Below are 26,795 nucleotides of genomic sequence, written 5' to 3'. Positions count from 1 at the left end.
ACTGCTCACTACACTTCAAGTGCGGTCTGACCAGTGCTTTATAAAGCCTCAACATTACATTCTTGCTCTCACATCTAGTCCTCTTGAAATGAATGCTAATGTTGCATTTGACTTCCTTACTACTAATCCAACCTGCAAGTGAACATTCAGGTAATCCTGCATGAGGACTCCCAAGTACCTTTGCACCACTGATCTCAGAATTTTCTGTTTAGAAAATAGACTGTTTTATTGCATCTGCCAAAGTGCATGACCGACACTATATTCCATCTGCCACTTCTTTACCTCTTCTCCCAATCTGTCTAAGTCCTTATGCAGACTCCCTGCTTTCTCAACACTACCTGCCCCTCCACTGATCTTTGTATCACCTGCAAACTTTGCCACAAAGCCACCAATTCTATCATCCATCGTTGATATATAACGTGAGAAGAAGTGGTCCCAATACTGACCCCTGCAGAACACCAGCAGTCAACCAAAATAGACCGCATTCTGACATGTCTATCCACAGCCTCCTCTGCTGTCAGGATGAAGCCACACTCAGGTTGGAGGAACAACACCTTATATTCCATCTGGGTAGCCTCCAACCTGATGGCATGAACATTGACTTCTCAAACTTCTGCTAATGCCCCAACTCCCCCTCGTACCCCATCCGTTATTTATCTATATACACACATTCTTTTTCTCTCTCTCTTTTTGTCTCCCTCTGTCCCTCTCACTATACCCCTTGCCCATCCTCTGGGTTCCCCCCCTCCCACTTTTCTTTCTCCCTAGGCCTCCTGTCCCATGATCCTCTCATATCCCTTTTGCCAATCAACTGTCCAGTTCTTGGCTCCATCCCTCCCCCTCCTGTCTTCTCCTATCATTTTGGATCTCCCCCTCCCCTTCCCACTTTCAAACCTCTTACTAGCTCTTCTTTCAGTTAGTCCTGACGAAGGGTCTCAGCCCGAAACGTCGACTGTACCTCTTCCTAGAGATGCTGCCTGGCCTGCTGCGTTCACCAGCAACTTTGATGTGTGTTGCCCCACCATATTCGCACTCTTTGCCTCCTGCCAGTCAGCCAATCCTCTATCCATGCTAATATCTTTCCGGTAAAACCATGGACTCTTAACTTGTTAAATAGCCTCACGTGCAGCACCTTGTCAAAGGCCCTCTGAAAATCCAAGAAAGCAATACTCACTGACTCTCCTTTGTCTATTCTGCTTGTTATTTCTTCAAAGATTTCCAACAGATTTGTCAAACAGGATTTCCTCTTAAGGAAAGCACGCTGACATTTGCCCACTGTATCATGCATCTCCAAGTACCCTGAAACCGCACTCGTAATAATGGATTTCAACATCTTTCCAACCACTGATGTCAGGCTAACTGACATGCAGTTTCCTTTCTTCTGCTCACCAGTCCCTGATAATATAGCGATTCTTGAAAGATCACTACTACTGCCTCCACTATCTCTTCAGCTACCTCTGTCAGAACCCTGGCGTGCAGTCCATCTGGTCCAGGTGACTTATCTACCTTCAGATCATTCAGCTTTCCAAGCACCTTCTCCTTTGTAACAGCAATGGCACTCACTTCTGCCCCAACACGCTCGCATTTCTAGAATTCTGCTAGTGTCTTCCACAGTGAAGACTAACACGAAGTACTTAAGTTCATCCCCCATTACTACCTCTCCAGCATCATTTTCCAGCTGTCTACTCTTGCCCCTCTTTTACTCTTTATATATCTGAAAAAACCTTTGATGTCCTCTTTGTTATTACTGGCTAGATTATCTTCATATTTCTTTTTTTTTGTCACCTTCTGTAGGTTTTTAAAAGCTTCCCAATCCTTCAACTTTCCACTGATTTTTGCTATATTATATGCCTTCTCTGCTGCCTTTGACTTCCCTTGTCAGCCACACTTGCCTCATCCTCCCTTTAGAATACTTCTTCACCAGATCATACGAACTCCTTACAGACCGTGATGGGAATTGAACCCCGATGGCTGGTGTTGCAAAGCGCTGTGCTAAAACAATGCACTGCTTGTGCCACCCTCGAATAGAATACAAGCTACAGTACAATTCAGAAGCAAGGATAGGCCTCAAGCTGCGGTGTCGCCTGTTTACAGCCACCCAGGAGAGAGGCGCCAGAGTCGGTGCGCTTCACTGGAGGTGGTGTGGCGTGGCGTCCAAGCTGGAGTTGGTGCTGCCCCCTAGTGTTCACTTGGCAGCTGTACTCTATTCAACTCCAGATTTCTACAACATTCAAGCACTCAGAGCCTTGGACTATATTTTTTTTAACGTGACTCTAGTTTACTGATATCTTATAGGTGTGTTGCGCTGTGTGTGACTGTTAGTGTGTTGCACCCTGGCTCCGCAGTAACTCTGTTTTGTTGTCAGTTTTCATGGGTATTCATGTGTGGTTGAATGATAGTTAAACTTGAATTCATAACAACAGAACTTGTTGTCATTGTGACTCAAAATGCAGCCGCCAAAACGTAACAGGGATTGACAATGAACCCTCTGCTGTGTTTGACAGTCAGGACAGCCCTGCCTCCGAGGTATGAAATGCTTAACTCATCACAGCATGACAGGACCACATGCTTAACCTGATCCGTTTACCATGCAATCTCTCAGTTTCAGTGTGCAACTCGTGCTGATCCTCTCCTCTAACCCAGATGTCACTTAACTCCAGCAAGAATACTTCTGCTGCTTGACGTAGCTATTGAAAGGGGGAAGGAGCTCAGTGGGACTGGGAAGGAGTTTGTTGGAAAGAGGCAATTCGCTGGAGAAGTGGAGGGCTAAAGATGGTGTCTCTGTACATAGAGTACACCTGTTTCAATTAATTGACAAAGTAATCAAGTTTTTAGTTGAAAAATTGTCTATTATTTCGTATGCAACTTTCTTTAACAAAATATAAAAATTTCTCTGCAACATTTAATATTTTTTTAGAAAATGAATGTTTGAAAATCTAAAATTTGCTCTTTCCTACTGCACAGGAATGTAGAAGAGAAAAAATAAAATAGTTACTTTGCCCAAGCAGTCAGGCTGATCAACACTTCTACCCTCTAACCCACCCCACCACATCCCCAACCACAACTATTTTACAATTTCCTGTCAGTCACCTTATGTGCAGTCACTCCTGTACCTAGTGTCACTTTATGGTCATACAATCAATGTATACAAGTTATCTTATGCATTTACATTTATTATGGCTTTTTTTCATCTTGTGCTTTATTTTGTGCTGGAGTAACAATTATTTTGTTCTCCTTTATATTTGCATTAAACAATCTTGAATTAAACCTTAGTGTCCACGTCTCTGTGTCCGTGGGACAACGCAGTCTCGTGTTACCTTGGACTTCCTTGCCACTAGACCAAAACCCCACTCTGTCAAGAGCTTCTAGGAGCTAGTTTGGAATAGCTGTCTTACAGTAAGTCACACGAAGGCAGCCGGGAAATGGAATGTATGTCTTAGATTCTGCGGGAACATCTCAGAGATAAGTTGGTGATCCATTGCATCTTCTACTCCAGCCAGTTGTCCAGGTTGTCCTCTCCATACCCGTCTGAGCGAGACTCTTGGGATGTAACACATCGCAGCCAAGCTCCATTGCCTGTCCAACCCTTTTTGATATGACAATGCATCCATTCCAAATATTAGTCAAGTATATCTTTGAACTGTATGCAACCCTTGGCAATCTTTCTTAAGGAGACCAATAATGCCCCTGGTTAATGTAAGGGTTTACGAAGAATTTTCCAACATCATAAACATGAGATTCTGCAGATGCTGGAAATCCAGAGTAACACACACAGAATACTGGAGGAACTCAGCAGGTCAGGCAGCACCTATGGAGAGGAATAAAGAGTCGACATTTTGGGCTGAGACCTTTCATCAGGAAGTGTGAAGGAAGGGGGAAGAAGTCGGAATAATGAGGTATGGGGAGAGAAAGGAAGTCAAGCTGGCAGGTGATAGGTGAGACAGGTGAGGGGGAAGGTTCGGGGAGAGCATCAGCTGCATATTCCCTTCCGTAGATGCTGCCTGACTTGCTGAGTTCTTCCAGCATTTTGTCTGCGTATAGTACATCATGCATTTCCTACAAGTATTAAGTGCAAGAAGCTTTCCATTAAAATCGCTTTTTGACTTTGAAAACAAGATTGAGAACTCTGCACAAAAAATGCTCATTATAACCGATCCAAATTAAGGTCTACTGTCTATTAGGAGTATCTTGATGCAAAGCGGGTGGGGGCGAGGGGGTGGGGGGAGGTTAATCCTTTTGCTGCTGCTTATGTGAAGGGAGGTGGGGGGGGGCTTCGATGTTTCTATTGTTCCAGTGGATTTCTTTGTTTTGTGGAATTTCAGGTTGTATACATATTCTGATATTAAATGTATTTTGAAACCTTGCAGCAGTAAGGTTGATATATGAAAATGCATAATTAAGCACATACCTTCAAACGTTCAATGGCCTCTTCACCACCTGGAGTTGACATTATTCTCTCCTGTAGGCTGGTTACTGACTGAATCGCGGCCTGGCTGCTCAGCGAAGTCGAAGAAGGTGACGCTGTTAGAGAGCCCACAGGCGCTGTGGAGAAATGGCCAGGCCTTTGATTTCCTGAAGCTAGTTTGTACTTATGGTTACTGTTCTGTATTTCCTTCAAATCTGAGTGAGAGAAGAAGCAAGCCAAGGGAAAATGGGGGAAAAAAAGAGAGGAGAAAGAGGAAAGGAAGATATAAGACACACGAGGCAGGGTTACAGAATGGGCTTGGACACTTGATGGTAGTTTTAAAACATTGCACTTTAATTTCGATAGGGACAGGACATACAATCTTAAACACATTATCAGAATTAGTGTACTTCCAGCACCTTAAAATTTCAATTTATCAAATTCCTTGACCCAAAAGAATGACATTTTGTCACTGATATTCAGATGTCAATGGAAGACAAAGGTCGAAAGGTATTTGGAGATACAGTACATCTACTTGGACTTTAAAACCACCATCAGTGTTCTACCAATGACCATAAGGAAACAGTGGAACAGGTTGTGGTTATATTCATATTCAATAAGGGGATCAGCAAAGCATTTGGCTTCAGCAAAGAAAGTAATTACGCGTGCACTTACAACACAGACACCTCACTCCCCCACACAAAGCTTTACAAAAACGACTTTTATGCTGAAAGCAACAAACGCATTTGATCAAAACGGCCAAGTCAACTGATATCATAAATCTGGCATCAAATCATTCCACAGTGCGCAGGGTCAGAGATGCAGGAACGGATTTGTTCTGTTGTACAGGCGACCAGTTTGGAAGGAACAGACCAACACACAGTTGAAGCCCTGGGAGAGGTTCTAATCAGATTGTCTGTACTCCCTCGGCCAAAGAAGGCATGTTCTTGTTAAATGTGGACTCTGAATGTCTGATATGCAAGACCAGCTACAAACCTCTCCACTTACTGCTCTGGGTTCTCTTCCTGACCGATCCCCTACCCACTTTCGATTATCTGCACCTGCCATACTTCATGTACCTCAAATTGCATTTTTTTTGTGTCAACAACAGGAGGCAGCCTGTAAGTGTCGTCATGCTTCCAGTGCCAGCAACTCTCTAACCCTTACTGATCTGAACACGTTTGGAATGTGGGAGGAAACCGGAACACCCAGAGGAAACCCAGTTGGAGGGATAATATACAAGCTCCTTACAGACAGTAGCAGGAATTGAACCCTGATCACTGACGCCGTGATAATGTTACACTAACCACTGCCTTACCACATACATTGGTCAGTGCCATGACCAGACTCCCAGGCTAACAATCTGTAAATGAGGACTCCCACGTGAAAGATGAAGGTGAACAAGCATTCAGCTCCAGGTCTATTGTTCAGCAACTTCCTCTGCTCCGGGGAAGGGCCTTGCTGAACTATTAATTCTGTTTCTCTCCCCACTGTGCCACCTGACCTGATGAGTACTTTCAGCGAATTCCATTTTTTGTTTGTCATCATCTACTGCAGAGATTCCCAACTTGGGGTCCACAGACCCCTTGTTTAATGAACACATATCAAAGTTGCTGGTGAACGCAGCGGGCCAGGCAGCATCTCTAGGAAGAGGTACAGTCGACGTTTCGGGCCGAGACCCTTCGTCAGGACTAACCGATGGAAGAGTTAGTAAGAGATTTGAAAGTGGGAGGGGGAGGGGGAGATCCAAAATGATAGGAGAAGACAGGAGGGGGAGAGATGGAGCCAAGAGCTGGACAGGTGATTGGCAAAAGGGATATGAGAGGATCATGGGATGGGAGGTACAGGGAGAAAGACGGGGGGGGTGGAACCAGAGGATGGGCAAGGGGTATAGTCAGAGGGACAGAGGGAGAAAAAGGAGAGTGAGAGAAAGAATGTGTGTATAAAAATAAATAAGGGGTACGAGGGGGTTGCTGCCTGGCCTGTTGCGTTCACCAGCAACTTTGATGTGTGTTGCTTGAATTTCCAGCATCTGCAGTATTCCTGTTGTTTGTCCTTGTTTAATGAGTTGGTCCATGGCATAAAAACAGTTGGGAACCCCTGATCTAGGAAATCAATATCTATCTGGATTTGTTTTACACTGGATTTGCTTCCTCACCAACGTTGCATACGCACCTCCCAGGGAGATGTAACTAGCACATTAAACAGAAAAATACCAAACACTTAAATAGATCAAGTAATTACAGGGTGTGTTCAACATACCTTTATAAAAAAGGCCTACAACAATCAAGTTGTCTTTATAATTGCCTGGGAGCAAACTACAACTGGATTGGACATTAAAAATTCAATAAAGCCGATTTCAACAAGAAGGAATTATTGATATTTTTGGCTCAATGCTGTCACTATTGAAAGAACTTTAGTATCTAGCACATTAACCTACTGCAATATTCCATAACGCATTTCTGTTGCAATAGCAAGCTTAAAAATTATGTACCTGTAACCGATCTTTTAAGGAAGGAATCAATTCAAACTAACACCTAGGAGCACAGTAGCTGCAGCAATAATTCAAGCCTATGTTTTTCATAGTGGAGTCACGGAGTTAGAGGAAGGCAGCACAGAAACAGGCCATTCGGCCTATCTAGTCTGTGCCGAACCACTGAAACTGCCTGCTCCCATCAACCTGCATCAGAACCATACTCCTACTATCCACGTACCAATCCAAACTTTGCTTAAACATGAAATTGAGCTCGCATGGACCGCTTGTTTCACACTCTCAGGCCCCTCTGAATGAAGAAGTCTCCCCTCAAACTTTTCATCCTTCACCCTTAACCCATGACCTCTGGTTGTAGTCACACCCAACCTCAGTGGAAAAAGCCTGCTTGCATTTACCCTAACCATGCCCCTCATTATTAGTAAACCTCTATTTTCTAATTACTTACACAGGAAAATGTCTAAACCCCCACCATCCAGGCCACACTCTCTTCTCACTGCTGTCATTGGGAAGGAAGTTCAGGAGCCTCAGGTTCCGCACCAGCAGATTCAGGAACGGTTATTTGCCCCTCAACCACCAGGCTCCGTTAACAGCATGAATAACCTAAACTCTGAACTGACCCCACAACCTACACACTCACTTTCAAGGAACCTACAACTCACGTTCTCAGTATTTATTTAGTTATTTGCACTCTTGTGACTTCTTTTGCACACAAGTTGTTTATCCGTCTTTGTGTGTAGATTTTCACTGACTCTATTGCATTTCTTGTTCTGCGGTGAGTGCCTGCAAGAAAATGAATCTCAGGGTAGCATATGGTGACATGCACGTACTTTAATTTGACTGTGAACTTTAACAATGACAACAAAGCTGACCCAAGCCCATGACCATTAACAGGAGCTGCCACTGCTCTCCTTATAACCTCAGGCCTTACTGTCTGATTGCACTTCTATTCTTAATCCTTACTCTGTAGAGGACTTACCCATTTATTACAGGAGTGAGATATGCCAACTAGTGGAGTGGTGCTGCAGCAACAACCTGGCACTCAACGTCAGTAAGATGGAAGATCTGATTGTGGACTTCAGGAAGGGTAAGACAAAGGACCAATCCTCATAGAGGGATCAGAAGTGGAGAGAGTGAGCAGCTTCAAGTTCCTGGGTGTCAAGATCTCTGAGGATTTAACCTGGTCCTAACATATCGATGTAGTTATAAGGAAGGCAAGACAGTGGCTATAGTTCATTAGGAGTTTTGAAGAGATTTGGCATGTCAACAAATACACTCAAAAACTTCCATAGTTGTGAGAGCATTCTGACAGGCCGCATCACTGTCTGGTATGGAGGGGCTACTGCACAGGACTGAAAAGAGCTGCAGAAGGTTGTAAACCTAATCAGCTCCATCTTGGGCACTAGCCTACAAAGTACCCAGGATATCTTTAGGGAGCAGTGTCTCAGAAAGGCAGCGTCCATTATTAAGGACCTCCAGCACCCAGGGCATGCCCTTTCCTCACTGTTACCATCAGGCAGGAGGTACAGAAGCCTGAAGGCTCACACTCAGCTATTCAGGAACAACTTCTTCCCCTCTGCCATTCAATTCCTAAATGGACATTGAACCTTTGGACACTACCTCACTTTTTTAAAAAAAATATACAGTATTTCTGTTTTTGCACATTTTTAAAAATCTATTCAATATACATAATTGATTTACTTGTTTATTTATTATTATTATGTTTTAGTTTATTTTTTTTTCCTCGCTGCTAGATTATGTATTGCATTGAACTGCTGCTGCTAGTTAACAAATTTCACGTCACATGCCAGTGATAATAAACCTGATTCTGATTCTGATTCTGAGGGGGTAAATGACCGGGTGGGGGTGTGGTGGTCAGAGAAATCAATATTCATGGGAGGGGCAAAATGACCGGAGGGTTAGAGAAATCAATATTCGTGAGAGGGAAGAAATGACTGGAGGTTAGAGACGTCAATGTTCATGAGAGGGGGAAAATGACCAGAGGGTTAGAGAAATCAGTATTCATGAGAGGGAGGAAATGACCAGAGGTTAGAGACATCAATGTTCATGGGAGGGGGAAAATGACCAGAGGGTTAGAGACGTCAATGTTCATGCCATCAGGTTGGAGACTACACAAAGATTCCCAAAATTGTCTTGCATATTCAGAGCTCAGAGTCCATATACTTTCCTAGGCACATTAAGATAAGATATTCTGGGAAAACTCATCCATATGTAAGTGAGATTCATTTATTTATCACATATACTGTACATGGAACCAACAGCTCAGCTCCTGTGCTACTGTGTTCTGGTGTGATGCCATCCATCTCTTAAGTCAATTAGTAAAATAAAAGTGACCTGTTCATAACTGCATCAAAAAAAAAAGACAGGTGCAGCCAGAAGTTGGAAAGGCACTTACTGAGGCTGAAATGACACACTGGCAACCCATGGCTTGTGTCTGTGCCATTCCAAAGAAAAGGAACCAAAGATCCACATATACCAAGGACACATTCCCGTAATCCCCATTTACACCGCGTATACTGGATATACTTAAAGCGGCTAACAGGCAAGTCTCAGGAAATCTGTCTGGGTGTTTTCCAGAAAAATACGCCTCAGATTTGGACATGCAAAGCTTGGGGCGGGCTGAAGCAGGGGCTGATTAAAAGCAGGTTTGCAAGAGAATTAGAAAGTACCGACACACGTATACACACATTTGATTCCACTCCCAGAGTAATCATCGGGCATGGGGTCAACTGGAGGGATGCAGGAGAACGAGAAGGGTCAAAGTGCATTATCAAAACTCAGGCATATTTGCTTTTCTGTTAAACATTAGGCTGGTAAAAGACTTCACTGAAATTTAAAAGGTCATTTTCTTCCACATTGTAGAGATATAATCCATCCATCACTCTCAGGTTTTGGAAAATACAACAAACCAAAACCTCGCTCGTGGAATTTTGTTCTTGGTTCGGCACCCAAATTAACACCAAGGTTCTTGCTATGAAATAAATTTTTCCCCACCTTAAATGGGCTGCTGGAGCAAGATATTATAACAACCACGTTCTCACACTGATCTTATACTCATTAAAGAGTCACACAGTAAGGACACAGGCCCTTTGGCCCAATTAGTCCATGCTAACCAAGGAGCTCTACTGACCCTGTAAAACATAGGGGCAGAATTAGACATTTGGCCCATTAAGTCTGCCATTCCATCATGGTTGACTTACTATCCCTCTCAACCCCATTTTCCTGCCTTCTCTCCATAATCTTTGACACCCTTATTAATTAAGAACCTATCAACCTCTGCTTTAAATATACCCAGTGATTTGGCCAATGCTAGTCTCATATGCCGTATTTGGCCCATATCTCTCTAAATCTTTCCTATCCATGCTTACCCCTGTACTTAATTACATTATGGCACTAAAGACCATTCAGCCCACTGGGCTGCTACAAGTTCACAACAGAGCGATCCCATTCCCCGGAGTCCTAAAAATGATTCTCTCTCGCATCACCCGGCTCTCTGTGATCCTTTTGCCTCTTTAACACCAATAATTTTGCCAATTAACCTAGCAACACATCTTTTAAGAATGTGGGAGGAAATGCAGGGAAAACAACAGGGTGACAGGGAGAACATGAAAACTCCACACAGTAAGCATTCGTGGTCAGGATCAAACCAAGGTCACTGGAGCCTTGAAGCAGCAGCACCAATTCCCAGACCATTCAGCTGATATTACATTCATCGCCCCATGCAGGTACATTAAAGAATGGCTCTATCCTCATAATTGCATACATAAAACTAGCATTCACATCCTTTAATTCTGCAAAGCTTTTACAACCAATATCTCAAATTCTACAGAAAGAGCATTCCAGCATGTGAGAAACTCTTACAACCCTATCACACAAAGCAGGATGAAACTAAATAGGAACCATTTCCGAGATTCAAGCAGTATTTCATAAACATCAACCAGAAATCTATACGCTGAAGTATGAAATTATCATACACTCTCCATACCCATATCTCGGCCACCAGCTTAAATCATTTATTTTGGTCCAAGTATCTAAAAGACCTCAATCTCTAGAGACGGTTTGCCTAGATTAGAGAGCATGTCTTATAAGGACAGGTTGATCGAGCTAGGGTTTTTCTTTTTGGAGTGAAGGAGGATGTGAGGTGTTTTGATAGAGGTGTACAAGAAGATGAGAGGCATCGATCGATGGACAGGCAAGTCACTTTTTCTCAGAGCAGAAATGGCTAATATGTGTGGGTGCATGAAATATGCTGTCAGGGGTGGTGGTAGAGACAGAGAGAGAGAGAGAGAGAGAGAGAGAGAGAGAGAGAGAGAGGGAGAGAGATACATTAGAGACATTTAAGAGATTCTTAGATAGGCACATGGATGACAGAACAAGGGAGGACTATTGTATTCGGGAGGAAAGGGTTAAATTGATCTTAGTGCAGGAAAAAGGGTCAGCACAACATGATGGGCTGAAGGGACTGCACTGTGTTGTAATGTTCTGTGTTCTACAGACAACTAAGATCTCTGTTAAATCAACTGTGCAAGATCTGAAACTGAAGATCACTCCCTTCAGAGAAAGCTCCAGTTCTTGACAAACACTTCTGCAAATTTTGACAGAGAAAGTAAATCAGGAGAATTAATTTCTCCCGGCTTTAGTTTCAGGAGAATTGAATGGAGGGAGCTTCGATGATGCGCTGACTGATCAAATTCCTTGAAGCACTGCAGCAAGTCCTTGGGTTCCCATCACTCTCCAGCCCCTAATGAACTGCAGACAGCACAAACTCAACTGATAAAGGCATCATGTTATTTGATGGCCTCTGATCTGTAAATTGCCCCTGCTCACGAATGCTTAAAAAGGGAAAATACTCATGAAGCATTCCAGTCGTACTGTAATCAATTTTGAGGAGAAAATGAGGCTCAAAATTAATTTCACAAATAGATAAATAGGTAAATAACCTAGAAACAGAAATGGCCAAGATTACAGTGGTACAGACTTTTTAATCGTTTTGCACAACAATTCTTTCCAATGATGGACTCACACAAGAGCTGTGTAGAAAATGCTGACTTTTATTTTGTTATTTCACCTACTAGAAGATAAAAATGTGCAAGTACTTACTAGAGAAGGGAAGGATTTGATCAGAAAATGTATTGACTTGAATAATGCAACATGATCCACATGCAAACACACAGAACACTGGAAGATTCTTGGATTATTTATTAAAGTTTAAACAGCAGTCACTGAAAGAATTCCTGTAGCAGGCGTGACTAAAAGGCAAACTGCAGAAAATCAGAGATGGTGACATTTAAATAAAAACTCCTTTGACACAGATTTATAATCTGTTTTACTGCCTGAAGCATTCTTCATGTACAGAACCAGCAGATATTCTATAATTATCAGGGGTTCTTCAGAGGTTATGTTTCATGTTTAATGTACTTACTGTCTAAGATATCTCCCAGGCCTTGAGAGCACAGCAAGTCCTTCAATCTCGTAACTTCATCCTTCAGTTCCCGGATAAGTTTTGCATTTGGATCCTCGTTAATGACTGCATTGCACTTTATCTGTTTTGCACGGTCGGCATACCTGAAAAATATAACGCTGTGCGGTAAAGATTTGGACTGCCATAGCACTGGACCTGTACTCACTGGAGTTCAGAAGAGAGAGGGATCTCACTGAAGCCTATCAATTATTAAAGGGCCTAGGTAGAATGGATGACAACTTTGATGTGACTCCTTAAAGTTGTTATAGCCAGGGGTGATAATGAGGACAAGCTCCCACTACCTATTAAATGCTCCCAATGGTGTGCGCCTCAAATAGCCAGGGTTGGCAGCTCATCTAGAAAGAGGAAACCTTTGATCTCAAACCTCCGCTGCTTTGTGGCTATACCTACTCACGGGGAAGGCTTCGGGAGTAAACCCAGAGGGAAAAATCCGGAGCTGGAGTTCCTAAGGGAGTCCTACATTGAGTTCAACACTGACTGGCAACTCCTGCAACGCTGCTGGTACCAAACTGCAACTGTTCTGCTGCTCCTTTGGGTTCATCAGATGCGTGGAGAGGGGGAGCTTGCTACATGGGCAACAGCTTGCTCTCCATGTCGTACTACCCAGGCTTGTGTATCTAGACAGATAGGATACAACATCCATGGTTGACCCTGACTAACAAAAGCCTCATTCACTCAGAGTGGATGTGGAGAGGATGTTTCCTATAGTGAGAGAGTCTAGGACCAGAGGGCACAGCCTCAGACTAGAAGGACATCCCTTTAGAACAGAGATGAGGAATTTCTTTAGCCAGAGGATGGTGAATCTGTGGAAGTCATTGCCACAGACGGCTGTGGAGGCCATCATTGAGTATATTTAAAGCAGAGGTCGAAAGGTTCTTGATTCATAAGGGTGTCAAAGGTTCTGGAGAGAAGGCATGAGAATGGGATTGAGAGAGATAATAAATCAGCCACGATGGAATAGCAAGCAGATTCAATGGGCTGAATGGCCTTTTCCTGCTCCCATGTCTTTTGGTCTTATGGCGCCCTTCCGAATTTCCGTACACCTTGCATTTCCAAGTGCACCTACTGTTCCAGTGCAGGAATGAAACAGCAAAAGGCCTGGTAGTGTAATGCTCTGCAGTGCCAGCTGTAAGTTCGATTCCTGCTGCTTCTTTAAGGAGTTTGTACCTGCTCCCCGGGGTCACCCCAGATGTCCTGGTTTCCTCCCACATTCTACACAGATGCACGTGTCCAGGTCAGTGAGTTGTTGGAGCCGGAAACGTGCCGACACTTGCCGGCTCTCCCCAGCACAACCTTGATCAATTTGATTTGAGACAAACGACACATTTCACTGTGTGTTTTCAAGTATACGCGTTCACTATTGCACTATTTCTGCTCTCTTTTGCACTACTCAGTAGATTTTTGCAAAAATAATTTTTATTTTTTATAGTGTATTTTACGTATTGCCATGTACTGCTGTTGTAAAACAACAGATCTCACTGCATAGATCAGTGATAGTAAACCTGACTCTGAGTCATTGTAAGGACAGGCAACTGCATGAAGGCAGAGTTCACACTGGGATTAATTAATGACCGATATACCTTAAAGTGCTGAGAGTTTCATCGTAGTTGATGTCCGCTGGACTGAGAGCAGCAACCATTGCTGTCCGTGAATTTCCACCTAAGAGAAAAAAAACACAATAAATAGCTATGTGTAGGTTATAACGTAGATAACATTGCATATCTTATGAGGAAAGGTTGAGTGAGCTAAAGCTTTTTTCTTTGGAGAGGATGAAAGTTGACTTGATGGGGATGGGGGTGGTGGTGTGTGTGTGTGTGTGTGTGTGTGTGTGTGTGTGTGTGTGTGTGTGTCTCTCTCTCTCTCTCTCTCTCTCTCTGTCTATAAAAGATATAGACCATCGAGTCTGCTCCACCATTTCATCTTGGCTGATCCATTTCCCTCTCAGCCCTAATCTCCTTCATGCCCTGACCAACAAGAAGCCATCGACCTGTCTTAAATATTTCCAATGACTTAGCCTCCACAGCAACCTGGAGGATCTCTTGTGTTTATTAATCACTAAGCAAGTTTATTGAGAGAGTAGCCCTCCTCTACCCACCCACAGAACTGTACAAAAGTCTTAGCCACATATATAGCTAGGATTGCCAAGACTTTTGCAAAGTATATAGTAATTTTCTGTATTGCACTGTACTGCTGCTGCTAAAAAAAACAAATTTCATGACGTATGTGATTGATGATTAACCTGATTCTAATACGGGTGTATTTTGTGTACTGAGAGTGGGAAGGGGATAATGGGAGAGGAATCATGTTTGGGAAAAGGGAAGGGAGAGGGGAAGGAGCAGAGAGACATTCTGTAGTGATCAATAAACCAGTTGTTTGGAATCAAGTGACCTTGGCTGGTGTCTCAGGGCTGGGTGCGTCTGCACCCGCACCACCCTCCATCCCTGGTACTCCTCCTCTGCTAGCTGTCCCACACTCCTCCACCCTTGCCCCTTGCCAACAAACTTTGCCCCCACCTGATTTACCAACTTGCTCTCCACTCCACATTGACAAATATAGAACTGTGTAAAAGTCTTAGGCACCCTAGCTATATATCTAACTATATCTATCTCTACATCTCTCTCTTTCTATCTTTATATCTCTATATCTAATCTATATCTAAATCTAATCTACATCTATCTCTATCTATCTATGTCTGTGACTTTTTATTCCCCTTCATAGATACTGCTGGACCTACTGATTCCCTCTAGTATTTTGTGTGTGTTGCTGCTGATAGATTAGAATGTAGAATCAGATTTATGGTGACATATTTAACCAAATCTCCTCGGGCTACACAGAACAAATGCCAATGGTGTATATTAATAATTACGGGATGATTTATATCATTTGAGGAAATATAATTTTGTTGTCACCTTACCCAAATTCTCTCTTAGAAGCCACGTCAGTACAGAGTCTCTGTATGGAATAAAGTCAGACTTCTTTTTCTTCTTATTCTGTTTAACATGAAAAATTTATTGTAAGCAGATCACTGGACCTTCCTGATGTGGGTTAGCTCGCTGTCTCTTTCGAACTGTTGCTTACTATCATACAGCCATGCAGATAATTTTATTATTGAAATAATATGTTTTCTGTGCAGGATGTGTCATGAGGGTTCCTGATCTGTTATTGCCCCGTAACTGAATGCAAGGAAGGCCAAGGGAAAGTTATGGAGTCACACTGGGCCAGAGCGGGGCAAGGATGAAAATGTCCTTTCCTGACAGGGCAGTACAGTCCATTAATAAATACTAGGGAACACCGTAACTAAATAAAGCACACAGTAAATTGCTGAGTTATTTTGGACTTTCTAAAAAATGCATTTTAAGCTAGTAAAAGAGGGATACAACATACGTCACATGTGACATGGACAAAGAACAAGCCAGGCTACTTTTACACTACAGCGCCGAGGATAGCATATATAAATATATATGAATTACTGCACCTACCACTTTCCAGTAACAGAGAGAATGATATTGAGACACACGACCTCTAATTTCACCACCCCCATAAATGAAGTATTCTTTTTACTTTCTACTGAAATGATTCTACCAAGGAATAAATTGATAAAATAAATCAGTTCCGTTCTCGGGCGTCAAGGGTCCTTTAGTCTCCACGATTAGAGATAAATGTAGGAAGCTAAAAATATTTTAGCTATGTTTGCAATCCCGTATTCACTCCACATGGAAATTCTCAAATTCTTCTATGAAAATGTTAAAGTTTAGAATGCAGAGTGAGTAAATTAGTACGACGTCAATAGTGATTTAGTAATCCAAAAGCAAAAATATACCAAGTAAAAGATTTTAACACCATTTAGAAGCATTTATTTAGTAACGATAAACAGCTATTCATTTTACTGATTATATGTGCAATTACTCTTTCACCATTGCTTTTGAAACAAGTATGCGAGGTATACCTGATGAAAGGGATCTGGTACATGGCATTTTTTTTAATTAAAAAAAGTCATTTTTTAACGCCATACACACAAAAAAAATTAGATGAGCACCAAGTAAATGATGTCTGAACATTACCTTACTGGGAGCATTATCCTGTGATGGCAGCACAGTTTAAAAAGACAGAAATTTATTATTAAGTAGCCTTCCTCCATTTTAAATTCTCTTCTGAGTGTAGCAACGTACAGGTTACAAACTCACCACTTCTGCAAGGGCAGAGATGACTTTTCCCAGTGTTGTGAGTGATTTATTGATATTAGCTCCTTCCTGAAAGACATCAATTCCTCTCTTAGATCAATATATTGAACTTGTGACAAAAATTACACTTGCATGGCAATCCTACTGCAAGGACCCAGGTGGCTTGAGATACCTAATTGTACCTCACCTTGGCTAGCCAACAAATAAGTTCTCTACAAAGATTAGATGTCCCACCCAGATCCCGTCAAAGGCATTTCCATTAGAGAGAGCTCAGAGCTCCAACAACAAAAAAAAATCAGTGCAAAAACATGCATTTATGAGATTTCATTAAGACCATAAGACAAGGGAGCAGAATTGGGGCATCGAGTCTTCTCCGCCATTCCATCATGTTTGATTTACTATCTCTATCAACCCCATTCTTCTGGCTTCTTCCTATAATCTTCAACACCCTTACTAATGATGAATTTTAAATATACCCAATGACTTGGCCTCCAGAGCCATCTGTGGCAATGAATTCCACTAATTCACCACCCTCTGGCTAAAGACATTCCTCCTCATCTCTGTTCAAAAGGGACATTCCTCTATTCTGAGGCTGTGCCCTCTGGTCCTGGACTCTCCTTGACACAAGACCTTCTGTGCAGCCTTTGCACGTACATTGAGTTGGCAAGGAGGACACACTGCACTGATTCACCCTTACGATGATTAAGCATTCATTGCTTTCATTTAACAGATTATAAAGAAATTGGATAAGAAATCTGTCATTTCCTTTTACCTTTAATCTTGTTCCTTTAGCTCCAGTGGAGTCAGCTCTCTCACTTCCAGCCAGATCAACCAGGCTAATTTTGCTGACCTAAATGCAGACAGAATTGAAACACGAGTCAAATCAACTTAACCAGACCATCAACTGGTGTCAAACCAGGACCGAGGCAGAACAAGGAAGAAACAAATTTTGGGTGGGTTGGTAGAACGAGGACGAAATGAAGTCACTAACGGGCTGAGTGTTTGCCAAGGTCCTTTGAGTTGAATGGATTATTGTTGATCCTCTCTGTGCCATCAAGCAGCAATCTTGCCGTTTCTTTGGTATTTTTTGTCTGTTTTTTACGAGGCCGAGTTGCTAGCTCGACATCCAACCCAGCACGGATGGAAAGCGTGCAAGGAGCCGACTGGATTCGAACCCAGGACCCTCGCCTTGAAGTCCGGTGCAGATGCCACTGCACCACCAGCCAGAGTTGAATGAGGTGTGGCCACTGTGGTGGCCAGTGCTATCACGTTTGCTGTTGTGTGCTGGGGCAGCAGGCTGAGGGTAGCAGACACCAACAGAATCAACAAACTCATTCGTAAGGCCAGTGATGTTGTGGGGATGGAACTGGACTCTCTGACGGTGGTGTCTGAAAAGAGGATGCTGTCCAAGTTGCATGCCATCTTGGTCAATGTCTCCCATCCACTACATAATGTACTGGGTGGGCACAGGAGTACATTCAGCCAGAGACTCATTCCACCGAGATACAGCACAGAGCGTCATAGGAAGTCATTCCAGCCCGTGGCCATCAAACTTTACAACTCCTCCCTTGGATGGTCAGACACCCTGAGCCAATAGGCTGGTCCTGGACTTATTTCATAATTTACAGGCATAATTTACATATTACTATTTAACTATTTATGGTTCTATTACTATTTATTTATGGTGCAACAGAAACAAAAACCAATTTCCCCCAGGATCAATAACGTATGACTATGACTATGAATATGTGGGAACTAATGATCTGATCCTCAATCAGAGTCACTGGACATCAACAGTTGAGTCATCATTGGGCATCTGCACAGGTTCCAGGTCCTTTCGCTGGCTCCCTGGAGTTGTCTTTGTTCCAGACCAACTCGGGATCACTGCCCAACTGTTTCCCAGCTACATCAACAACTGCATTGCTATTGCCTCCTGCACCTGAGCAGAAGTCATCAATTTCACCAACTTCTGGGTATTGTCAGAGCGTGATGCATGGATTTCAGCAGAGCAGTCTGCATGCTGGATATCCCAAGAGTTTGACTGGCCAGCGAACATTTTAGTCAGTCCCAATTCGCCAATAGTGCACGACGAACACCAGTCTTTTTACCCAAAATCCAGCCTAACTCACAGAAAGTAAAACCACCTTCCGACCATAACCAAACTATTGTGAATGGAAGGAGAGGGAGGTGGGGGAAGAGGAGGAAATCAAAGACAGTGAGAGATGAAAAAAAAAAAGTGCTTTGCAGGGAATAGATGCAAAATTAAAGGTTATTAATATACTTGTTCAAAAAGCATGTTCTACCTTAAAACAAAAATGGTTATTACACAGACCACGCCAAACTCTTCTAATTAGTGGCCGCTACAGCAATTTTATGGGGTGTATGCAGTTAAGGGGTCTGTCATGTCCATTTTGGGCTGCTCACTCACCTTTGCTCCCCACCAGACACTCAGCTCTCACCTGTGCTCCAAACAGATACTTACATGTGACAGTGGCCACAACACGGTACAACACCTTGACAGGTGGTCTGAACGAGGTGAGTGCAGCCAGCAGCCTCATGCCCAGGTGAAATAGTGGCATGTCTGTCCTAGCATACGAAATAAGCTCCGGCAGAATGGGCAGATGAGATCTACAGTGAGGTCCAACGCCCAGGAAGATGGCACTGCAATGCTCTGTGGAGAGCGAAGGGCGTGACAAGGCACGGAATACATCCACTGCAAGGAAGACCCCAGTTTGTAAACTTGTTTGTGCCACTGGACCAAGACTTCTGAGGTCGAGAGAGTGGACCTCTCAGCAGATTTTCCACTTTAAAAACACTCCCGCACAGCTTTCCTGTCATCGTCAGACATGATCGACAACCACCACAGCAACTTTTAAAATTATTTCAATTGCATGTACAAGTAAAATAGATAAATTATTGATCTTAACCAAAGCATCAACTGGTGCACAAGTCCAAAGGATAAACATTGAAAGAGGGGGAAAAAAGCCCCAACATGGGAAAAGTGTATTTGTAAACCAGAGTTTAATAGACAGGTGAAAATAAGTAGCATATGCAATGCCCTGGGTAAGATTTCTACTGCTATGCTGTAAGGTATTTTTGTTTTAACAGTTTTCTGTAAAAGCTGTGTGTCCTGCTAGCAAGAATGTTTTGGCTTCAGCTAAAGATAAGCAACCACATTGTCCAACTTGGGAATGTGGTGTCAGCCAGTTGGGGTTGTCTTGCTCAGCGTTGTAACTTTCTGCCCAGGAGAACATCGAGGAGTGCTGGGTGGGTGCAGATTTCTGAAGGATAATAGTCTGGTTTTTTTTTTTTTGGCGGGAGCTGCGGAGCAGGACACAAGGGAAGACGGCGCAGAATACAGTTCGATGGAGAGTCTCCATTGTAAGAAGTACTTTGTGCTTATGAGTGGCTCCAAGGAGGAAGGGCCAATTGCCCTGAGAGAGCCAGGTTGTTCAAGATGGTCTTCAAGGGAAGTTCAAGCTGTGGTAGTTGCTTTCACGCAGAACGTGGGCTCCACGTGTGAGTAAAGCAATACACCCCCGACTACTCCAGAAATGAGTTCCAATGCTTGATAAAGAGCAGACCACGGGCGCGGTAAAAAAAAAGTCTCAGAGTTCTGATTGACTCCTGATAGTCCCAATAGCAGGCGGCAAAAGGGAGAAACTCTCCCTGCCATAAACCTCCAGGCGCCGACAACTGCCAATGCATTGGACACACCCGACCACAGCCGACTCTGAGTCCATCCGAAAACTTCGAGCCTCTGACACAGCCTCCTGAGCACCATCCTCCGCCGAGCGCTTCGACCCCACCCCGGCCGCCGAGCAACAAGCAAAGCCAAGGACTCGGGGCCTTCTCCTCCGGAGATTCTGGACCACACAGTAGCAGCGGTAGTGAAGCGGGCATTTCAGAAGTTTCTCCAGATGTTCCTCCGTGCTCTCACGTCTGTCTCCACCAAATCAGGATTGTGCACAGCACCCTACTTGACAGATAACAGATATCATTCACCGGAGTGGCCGCTGTGTGCTGCATCGTGCCGCCATCTTCTCCTCCCTTATGGTGAATGATAACTGTGCATGGAGCAGTATTTAAAGAGCATTCACAACAATCAATGTTCCTTAATCGGAACATCCCAGCTTTCCTTTGTGATTGAACCCCAAATCATATCACCTTGGACGTACACTGTTTATGAAAACTGGCCTTCTCACTGCTGAGTCACGTGGCTGTTAGCAGAGAACGCGAACGAGCCAAGTTTGCATACGAGCTCTGGTGAGAGGGTTGCACTTAAAAGGGATTATGTTCTTACAAGTAAAACGAGCTGGTAAAAATGTTAATGTAGAAATTGGAATAGCCAGCAAGTAGCAATAGATTTAAAATTAAAATCAAGTGAAACATCCCCATCCCCACGTTGTACCTTCTCTGTACAAAGGTCGGTTTCCACATCGTGCCTCTTCTGAGTGAAGACTATGGTGAAGACAGCATGTGATCTGCTGCTGGTCTCGTTCATATTTGTCGCTGCCACAGTTCTAGAAACAAAAATCAGAAATAAAGTAACGCTAATTGGACTTTTGCAAAAGGAACAACTTCCCTGTGGACAAATTCAAATCACAACCCACTCTGTTGACTTAATTTCCATTTACCATATCACATGGGGGCACTTCAAATTTACCACACTAGTGGTATTTCCTCATGGGGGTTCAAACAGAATGTCAAATCACCAAACATGGAAACACTGCTCCGTGTAACATATTTTGACAACAACAGTTTCAACAAATGCTTCAGAATCCAAACCTTCGTTCTGTGGCTTCTGCCAATACATGACATTTGCATGAATCTATTAATTCATTTTCACAAGCAAAGCTCCTTGTCTATCTTTACGTTTGAACTAGATTCAGGATTCAAGTTTATAAAAAGATTCATTCATTCATTTATCACAGGTACGTCAAAACACACAGTGAAAGGCGCCATTTGCATTAACAACCAATACAAACCAAGGATGTGCTGGGGGCACATTACACATTCTGGCGCCAACGTAGATGCCCACAACACTCAACAGGACAACACAAGCAGCAGCAACAACAGCAAAACAAAAACACACGAGATTCAGCAGATGATAGAAACCCAGAGTAACACACACACACACACACACACACAATGCTGGAGGAACTCAGAAGGTCAGGCAGCATCTTTAGAGAGGAATAAAGAGCTGACAAGAGTGGACCAAGACACTATTAGGACTGGAAAGGTAAGGAGGGGGAAGAAGCCAAAACCCAAACAAACAAAAACTACAAAACAAGCTCCTTTTCCACCCCACCCTACTCCCACCACCCACACACACACACAGACAGGCCTCAGGCCTCCAAGCCCAGGACAGGCCGCCTCCAGGCCTCCAACCTCCATTCCTTGCCCCAGACTCAGCCTCACATACATCAGAGCTCTAAACTCTAGTCCCCAGCCAGAACTGCAGACATCGGACCCCTGACCTCCTTACACAGCCTTTAAAGAAAGGTATAGTCTTTAAAGAACGATACTGGATATCAGTACTTGACGTCCTACCTGGCTTTGTTTCCTGCATCCATGAGATCTGCAATGTCAGTATAGGATGTTACGGCCAGTTTGGATAGATCTTCAACGTAGGGGCCCAGCAGCGGGTGCTCTCGAACACGCAGGTTTCCTTTGGTCTTGGGATTCAACAGGTCACGGACCCTCTCACAATAAATTTCCATGTAACTCACCTGCAAAAAGAACAAGCTCTTGAAAGGAATGAACAGCAAGGATGATAGGTATTTAAATAATTAGTTTTGGATTAAGGTCGGAGTAGAAAGTTACTTTGTTTTTACCTGAACGTCATTAACAAGGCCTGAGGTGGTGGTGGCCTTGAACTGTGATTGGTGGTACAACTGAGAGCCTTGTTTGGCAATTTTAGGGGGTTGTTAAGAATTTAACACTTTTGTTCAGATCAAAGACAAGAGGATTTCTTTCCCCCAAAGATCTGGCTTGAAAGTTCCACATTCACCAATCTAAATGGAGACTTTTCACATTTATGTCATAAGAATGCCCAGCAACTCTGGTGGGTTTTGAATTCATACCTCCAGCTCCTAAGTTCAAAGTAAGTTTGTTATCAAAGTACCTATATGTCACCATATAGATAAAGTTCTTCCTTGCGCCATTTGGCACATTAGATGGCAACCTTGCCGGGTCTTTAGCATTTGTCTGTTTCACAAGGCCAAGATGTTAGCTCAACACTCAACCCAGCACAGATGGAAGTCGTGCAAGGAGCCAGTCAGATTCGAACCTGGGACCTCTTGTTCCAAAGTTTGGCCACGACACCACCGGCACTAACGTGTCACTGTATACTACCCCGAGATTCATTTTCTTGCGGGCATTCACAACAAATACAAAGACAGGCAACAGAGTCAATGAAAGCTACGCACAAAGGCGGCCAAACAACCAATGTGCAAAATCGTGCAAATCCGAAAAGAGAAACAATATAACAATAATAGAAGTAATAAATAATATTGAGAATGGGAGCTGTAGCATCCTTGAAAGTAAGTTTATCGGTCGTGGAATCAGTTGGAACCTCAGTGTTGGGGTGAGTGAAGTTACCCACTCGAAGAAGAGGCCAGATGAAGTTTCAGAAGGCTGAATATTAATAAAATGACTGCAAATAAATTAACTTGCACATTTTTTCAAGAGGGGTGGCGGGGTGAGAAAAGTAATTTCAAACATTTTATTCATTCACCCTGCACAAATCATCAACTAATATCAGCAGGAAATGACAAGTATTACACATCAGGGAAGATTAAAATGGCCTTCTGGCCGGCTTATTGCATCAGCAGTACTTGAAATTAAGGTCAGCAATCTCGCTTGTGTACAAGTATGTTAGTGCTCCACTGCCTTAGAAGTGCTACTCCCCGGCAATCTACTGAATCTATCCTGGATCTCATAAATTATCTAAAACTACTAACAAGCAGCAAAAGAAAGCAACACACTCAAAATGCTGGAAGAACTCAGCAGGTCAGGCAGCATCTGTGGAAGAGAGTAAACAGTCAGAGACCCTTCTTCGGGACGAAGGAAGGGGGAAGACACCAGAATAAAAAGGTGGGGCGGGGGAAGAGAAGGAGAAAGAGGCTAGCTGGAAGGTGATAGGTGAAACCAGCTGGGTGGGAAAGGTCAAGGACTGGAGAGGAAAGAATCTGGTAGGAGAGGAGGGTGGACAGTGGGAGAAAGGGAAGGAGGAGGGGACCCAGGGGGAAGTAATAGGCAGGTGAGAAGTAGTGAAAGGTCAGAGTGGGGAACAGAGAAAGGTGGGGTGGAGGGGGATAATTTGTTCACTGGAAGGAGAAATCAATATTTATGCCATCAGGTTGTCTAAACAAGCTCCTTTCCTCCCTCCCACACATAGGCCTGCAGCAGCCACCCAGACATCAGGACTTTGACCACCCTAGCGTGCTCACAGATCCAGGGTTTTGGCCATCGGGCCTCAATTCTGATCGGCCACTGGGCCTTGATTTTTGCTGTTGACCCCAGGACTAGCCATTGGCGGAACCCTGAACTCCAGGCCTCGAACTCTGCTCACGTCATGAGGGATGTTGATAACAATGAAGTCAATGTTGCCTGGCACCCTGCAGCTGATGCCCGCTGTCCCTACCAACACAGAAGGGGCTGAATGGCTTATCCCTGCACCTATTTTCCCATGCATAATTTTGTCAGCATGACTTGTCATTTCCCTAAAGAGGACGGCCATTCCAGAGACTGCTACAGTTTGTGGGTGGACTTCTTGGATCAATAGAGACCACCTTGCATCATCTGTGACTGCAAAACCCAGGTCATTACATTCTGATATCCCACCACAGAACTCTAGACGACAGTGAAGGCTGCAAAGTGAAATGAAATGGCACAACCATTACCATTAAAAATAACCGACCATATCACAGCAGCGACCACTGAGTGTACGTTCATGGTCTTCTGTTGCTGTAGCCCATCCACCTCAAGATTCAACGTGTTGTGCGTTCAGAGATGCATGGCTGTTTGAATTACTGTTGTCCTCCTGTCAGCTTGAACCAGTCTGGCCGTTCACTCCTGACCTCTCTCGTTAACAAGGCGTTTTCTCCCACAGAACTGACATTCGCTGGATGTTTTTCACACCCTTCTCTGCAAACTTTAGTACTGTCATGTGTGATAATCCCAGGAGATCAGCAGTTTCTGAGATACTCAAACCACCCCGTCTGGCACCAACAATCATTTCATGCTACAAGCCACTTAGATCACATTTCTTCCCCCATTCTGATGTTTGGTCTGAACAACAACTGAACCTCTTGGCCACGTCTGCTTGCTTTTATGTGATGAGTTGCTGCCATGTGATTGGCTGATTAGATATTTACATTACTGAGGTGTATAGGTGTATCTAATAAAGTGGCCACTGAGTGTATTACGAACTTCAGAGCAGTTTTGCAGATCTAGCTCCAGCCTTTGAAACACAAATTATTTATGACCTGCAACTGGTGCCTTTTTCATCTTGTCTGAACTTGGCTTCAGATCAGGGCAAAGGCAGATGATTTCATATAACTGGGCACTCTTGTGTCATTACTGGTTACCGTAATGCAATATCCGGTCATTTAACAAGTGCTACTCAAGGGAAACGTTGAAATTTAACTGCATAACGCTCCTGTACATACGTATGCACAAAAGACATGAAAGCACAATGAACAGCAGGTCTACATAAGAAAACTTAAAGATTTCAGACAGGAAGTCCAAAAAAAACAGTGAAAATATCAACTATGAAACTATAATAAAGTGTAAAACCATTGTACTCTACATTGCAATACAGAAAAATAAAACAGTAATAATTATAAACTACTATATATATAGTGCAAAAAGAGGGCAAAAAAATAAAGTGAGGTCATGTACATGAGTTCACTGTCTACTCAGAAGGCTGATGGCAAAGAGAAAGAAGCTGTTCCTAACACGCTGAGTCCTCTGCATTGTTATGATGCAGCCCAATGCAAGGTTCCGGAACAAAATGCCACGTTCTGTCTGGCCACTCTGCAGCTCTGTAGCCTTCCAGACTCCTTGTCAAACACCACAAGTGCAGGCTGTGGTCATGTTATACTGAGTGATTCTATGGCAAAAAAAAAAAGAGAAACTATCCTTTAAGTCAGGGGTTCATTCCCAACCTTTTTTTATGCCATGGACCCCTACCATTAACTGAGGGGCCTGTGAACCCCAGGTTGGGAACCCCTGCTTCAAGTTGTCCTTCAGTAAGGTTCTCAGAAATGTGAAGCCGACAGTTATTCCGTTAGATATGCAGTTCAGGCTATTTCTTACCTCCACTGAATAGGACATGTCAGATTTGCTGTTGTCGTTGATTTTCTCAAAAAGTTCTTCACAAAGCTACAGAGGGAACACAATACAGTTTAAAGTGTCAGGAGATCCATTTTAATGACATTTCATACTAGCAAGGATATTAAACCATAAGACATAGAAGCCCATTCAAGTCTGCTCCAACATTCAATCATGGCTAATTTACTTTCCCGCTCAACCTCATTTCCTGCCTTTTCCCCATAACCTTGGATACCCTTACTAATCAAGACCTGTCAACCTCTGCTTCAAATATACCCAATGACTTAGCCTCCACAGCCTTATCTGGCAATGAATTCCACAGATTCACCATCCTCTGACTAAATAAATTCCTCATCTCTGTTCTAAAGGGATGCCCTTCTATTCTGAGGCTGTGTCCTCCGGTCATAGACTCCCCCTCTACTGGAAACATCCTCTCCTCATCTGTTCTTTCTAAGCCTTTCAATATTTGATAGGTTTCAATGAGGTCCCCCACTTCTCCTGAGCTCTAGATACAGAATCTATAATAGGATCATTGAAGTTACCCAGTATTACTAATCTGTAGTGCTGGCACTTAATCAATTCCACATTAAGTACAACTCTTCATAGAAGTCTTCTTTTAATAATAAACACTGGTTGCTGTGAAATCTCATTTGAAAACCTGGATCGTAGTTCCAAATGGAAGAAATTTCTGACCCAGAAATCATTACTAGAGTTGCTTTTTTTTTAAAAAAAGTAGAAAAATGCTCATTTATTTAAAAACAATTCTGTCAACGTTATCACTAGTTGCAACTTCTATTGCATTAAACAAGCTAGTCAAAAAATATACTGAAACAACTAGCACACACAAAAGTGCTGGAGGAACTCAGCAGGTCAGGC

The 26,795-nt window shown here is 43.3% G+C and overlaps 1 protein-coding gene across 9 annotated transcripts in view; it reads right to left on the bottom strand.

Annotated features, from left to right (window-relative positions):
* kif1b (kinesin family member 1B) overlaps positions 1-26,795 on the bottom strand; it is a 274,231-nt gene that overhangs the window by 145,131 nt on the left and 102,305 nt on the right. For 6 of the 9 annotated variants that reach the window (XM_072245131.1, XM_072245132.1, XM_072245137.1 and 3 more), the window contains 9 exons: positions 25,905-25,970; positions 22,134-22,312; positions 20,992-21,103; positions 17,353-17,430; positions 16,584-16,649; positions 15,314-15,389; positions 13,980-14,058; positions 12,340-12,482; positions 4,409-4,620 (listed from right to left, as the gene is read on the bottom strand). In XM_072245131.1, coding sequence (XP_072101232.1) covers positions 4,409-4,620; positions 12,340-12,482; positions 13,980-14,058; positions 15,314-15,389; positions 16,584-16,649; positions 17,353-17,430; positions 20,992-21,103; positions 22,134-22,312; positions 25,905-25,970 — 1,011 coding nt within the window. Of the gene's footprint in view, positions 1-4,408; positions 4,621-9,604; positions 9,647-12,339; positions 12,483-13,979; positions 14,059-15,313; positions 15,390-16,583; positions 16,650-17,352; positions 17,431-20,991; positions 21,104-22,133; positions 22,313-25,904; positions 25,971-26,795 lie in introns of all 9 variants that reach the window. The other 3 variants (XM_072245136.1, XM_072245138.1, XM_072245139.1) reach the window with 2 other exon arrangements.

Source organism: Mobula birostris, chromosome 27 (genome assembly GCF_030028105.1).
Source record: "Mobula birostris isolate sMobBir1 chromosome 27, sMobBir1.hap1, whole genome shotgun sequence".
NCBI classification, from domain to species: Eukaryota; Metazoa; Chordata; class Chondrichthyes; order Myliobatiformes; family Myliobatidae; genus Mobula; species Mobula birostris.
This window is presented reverse-complemented; position numbering and strand designations above follow the sequence as displayed.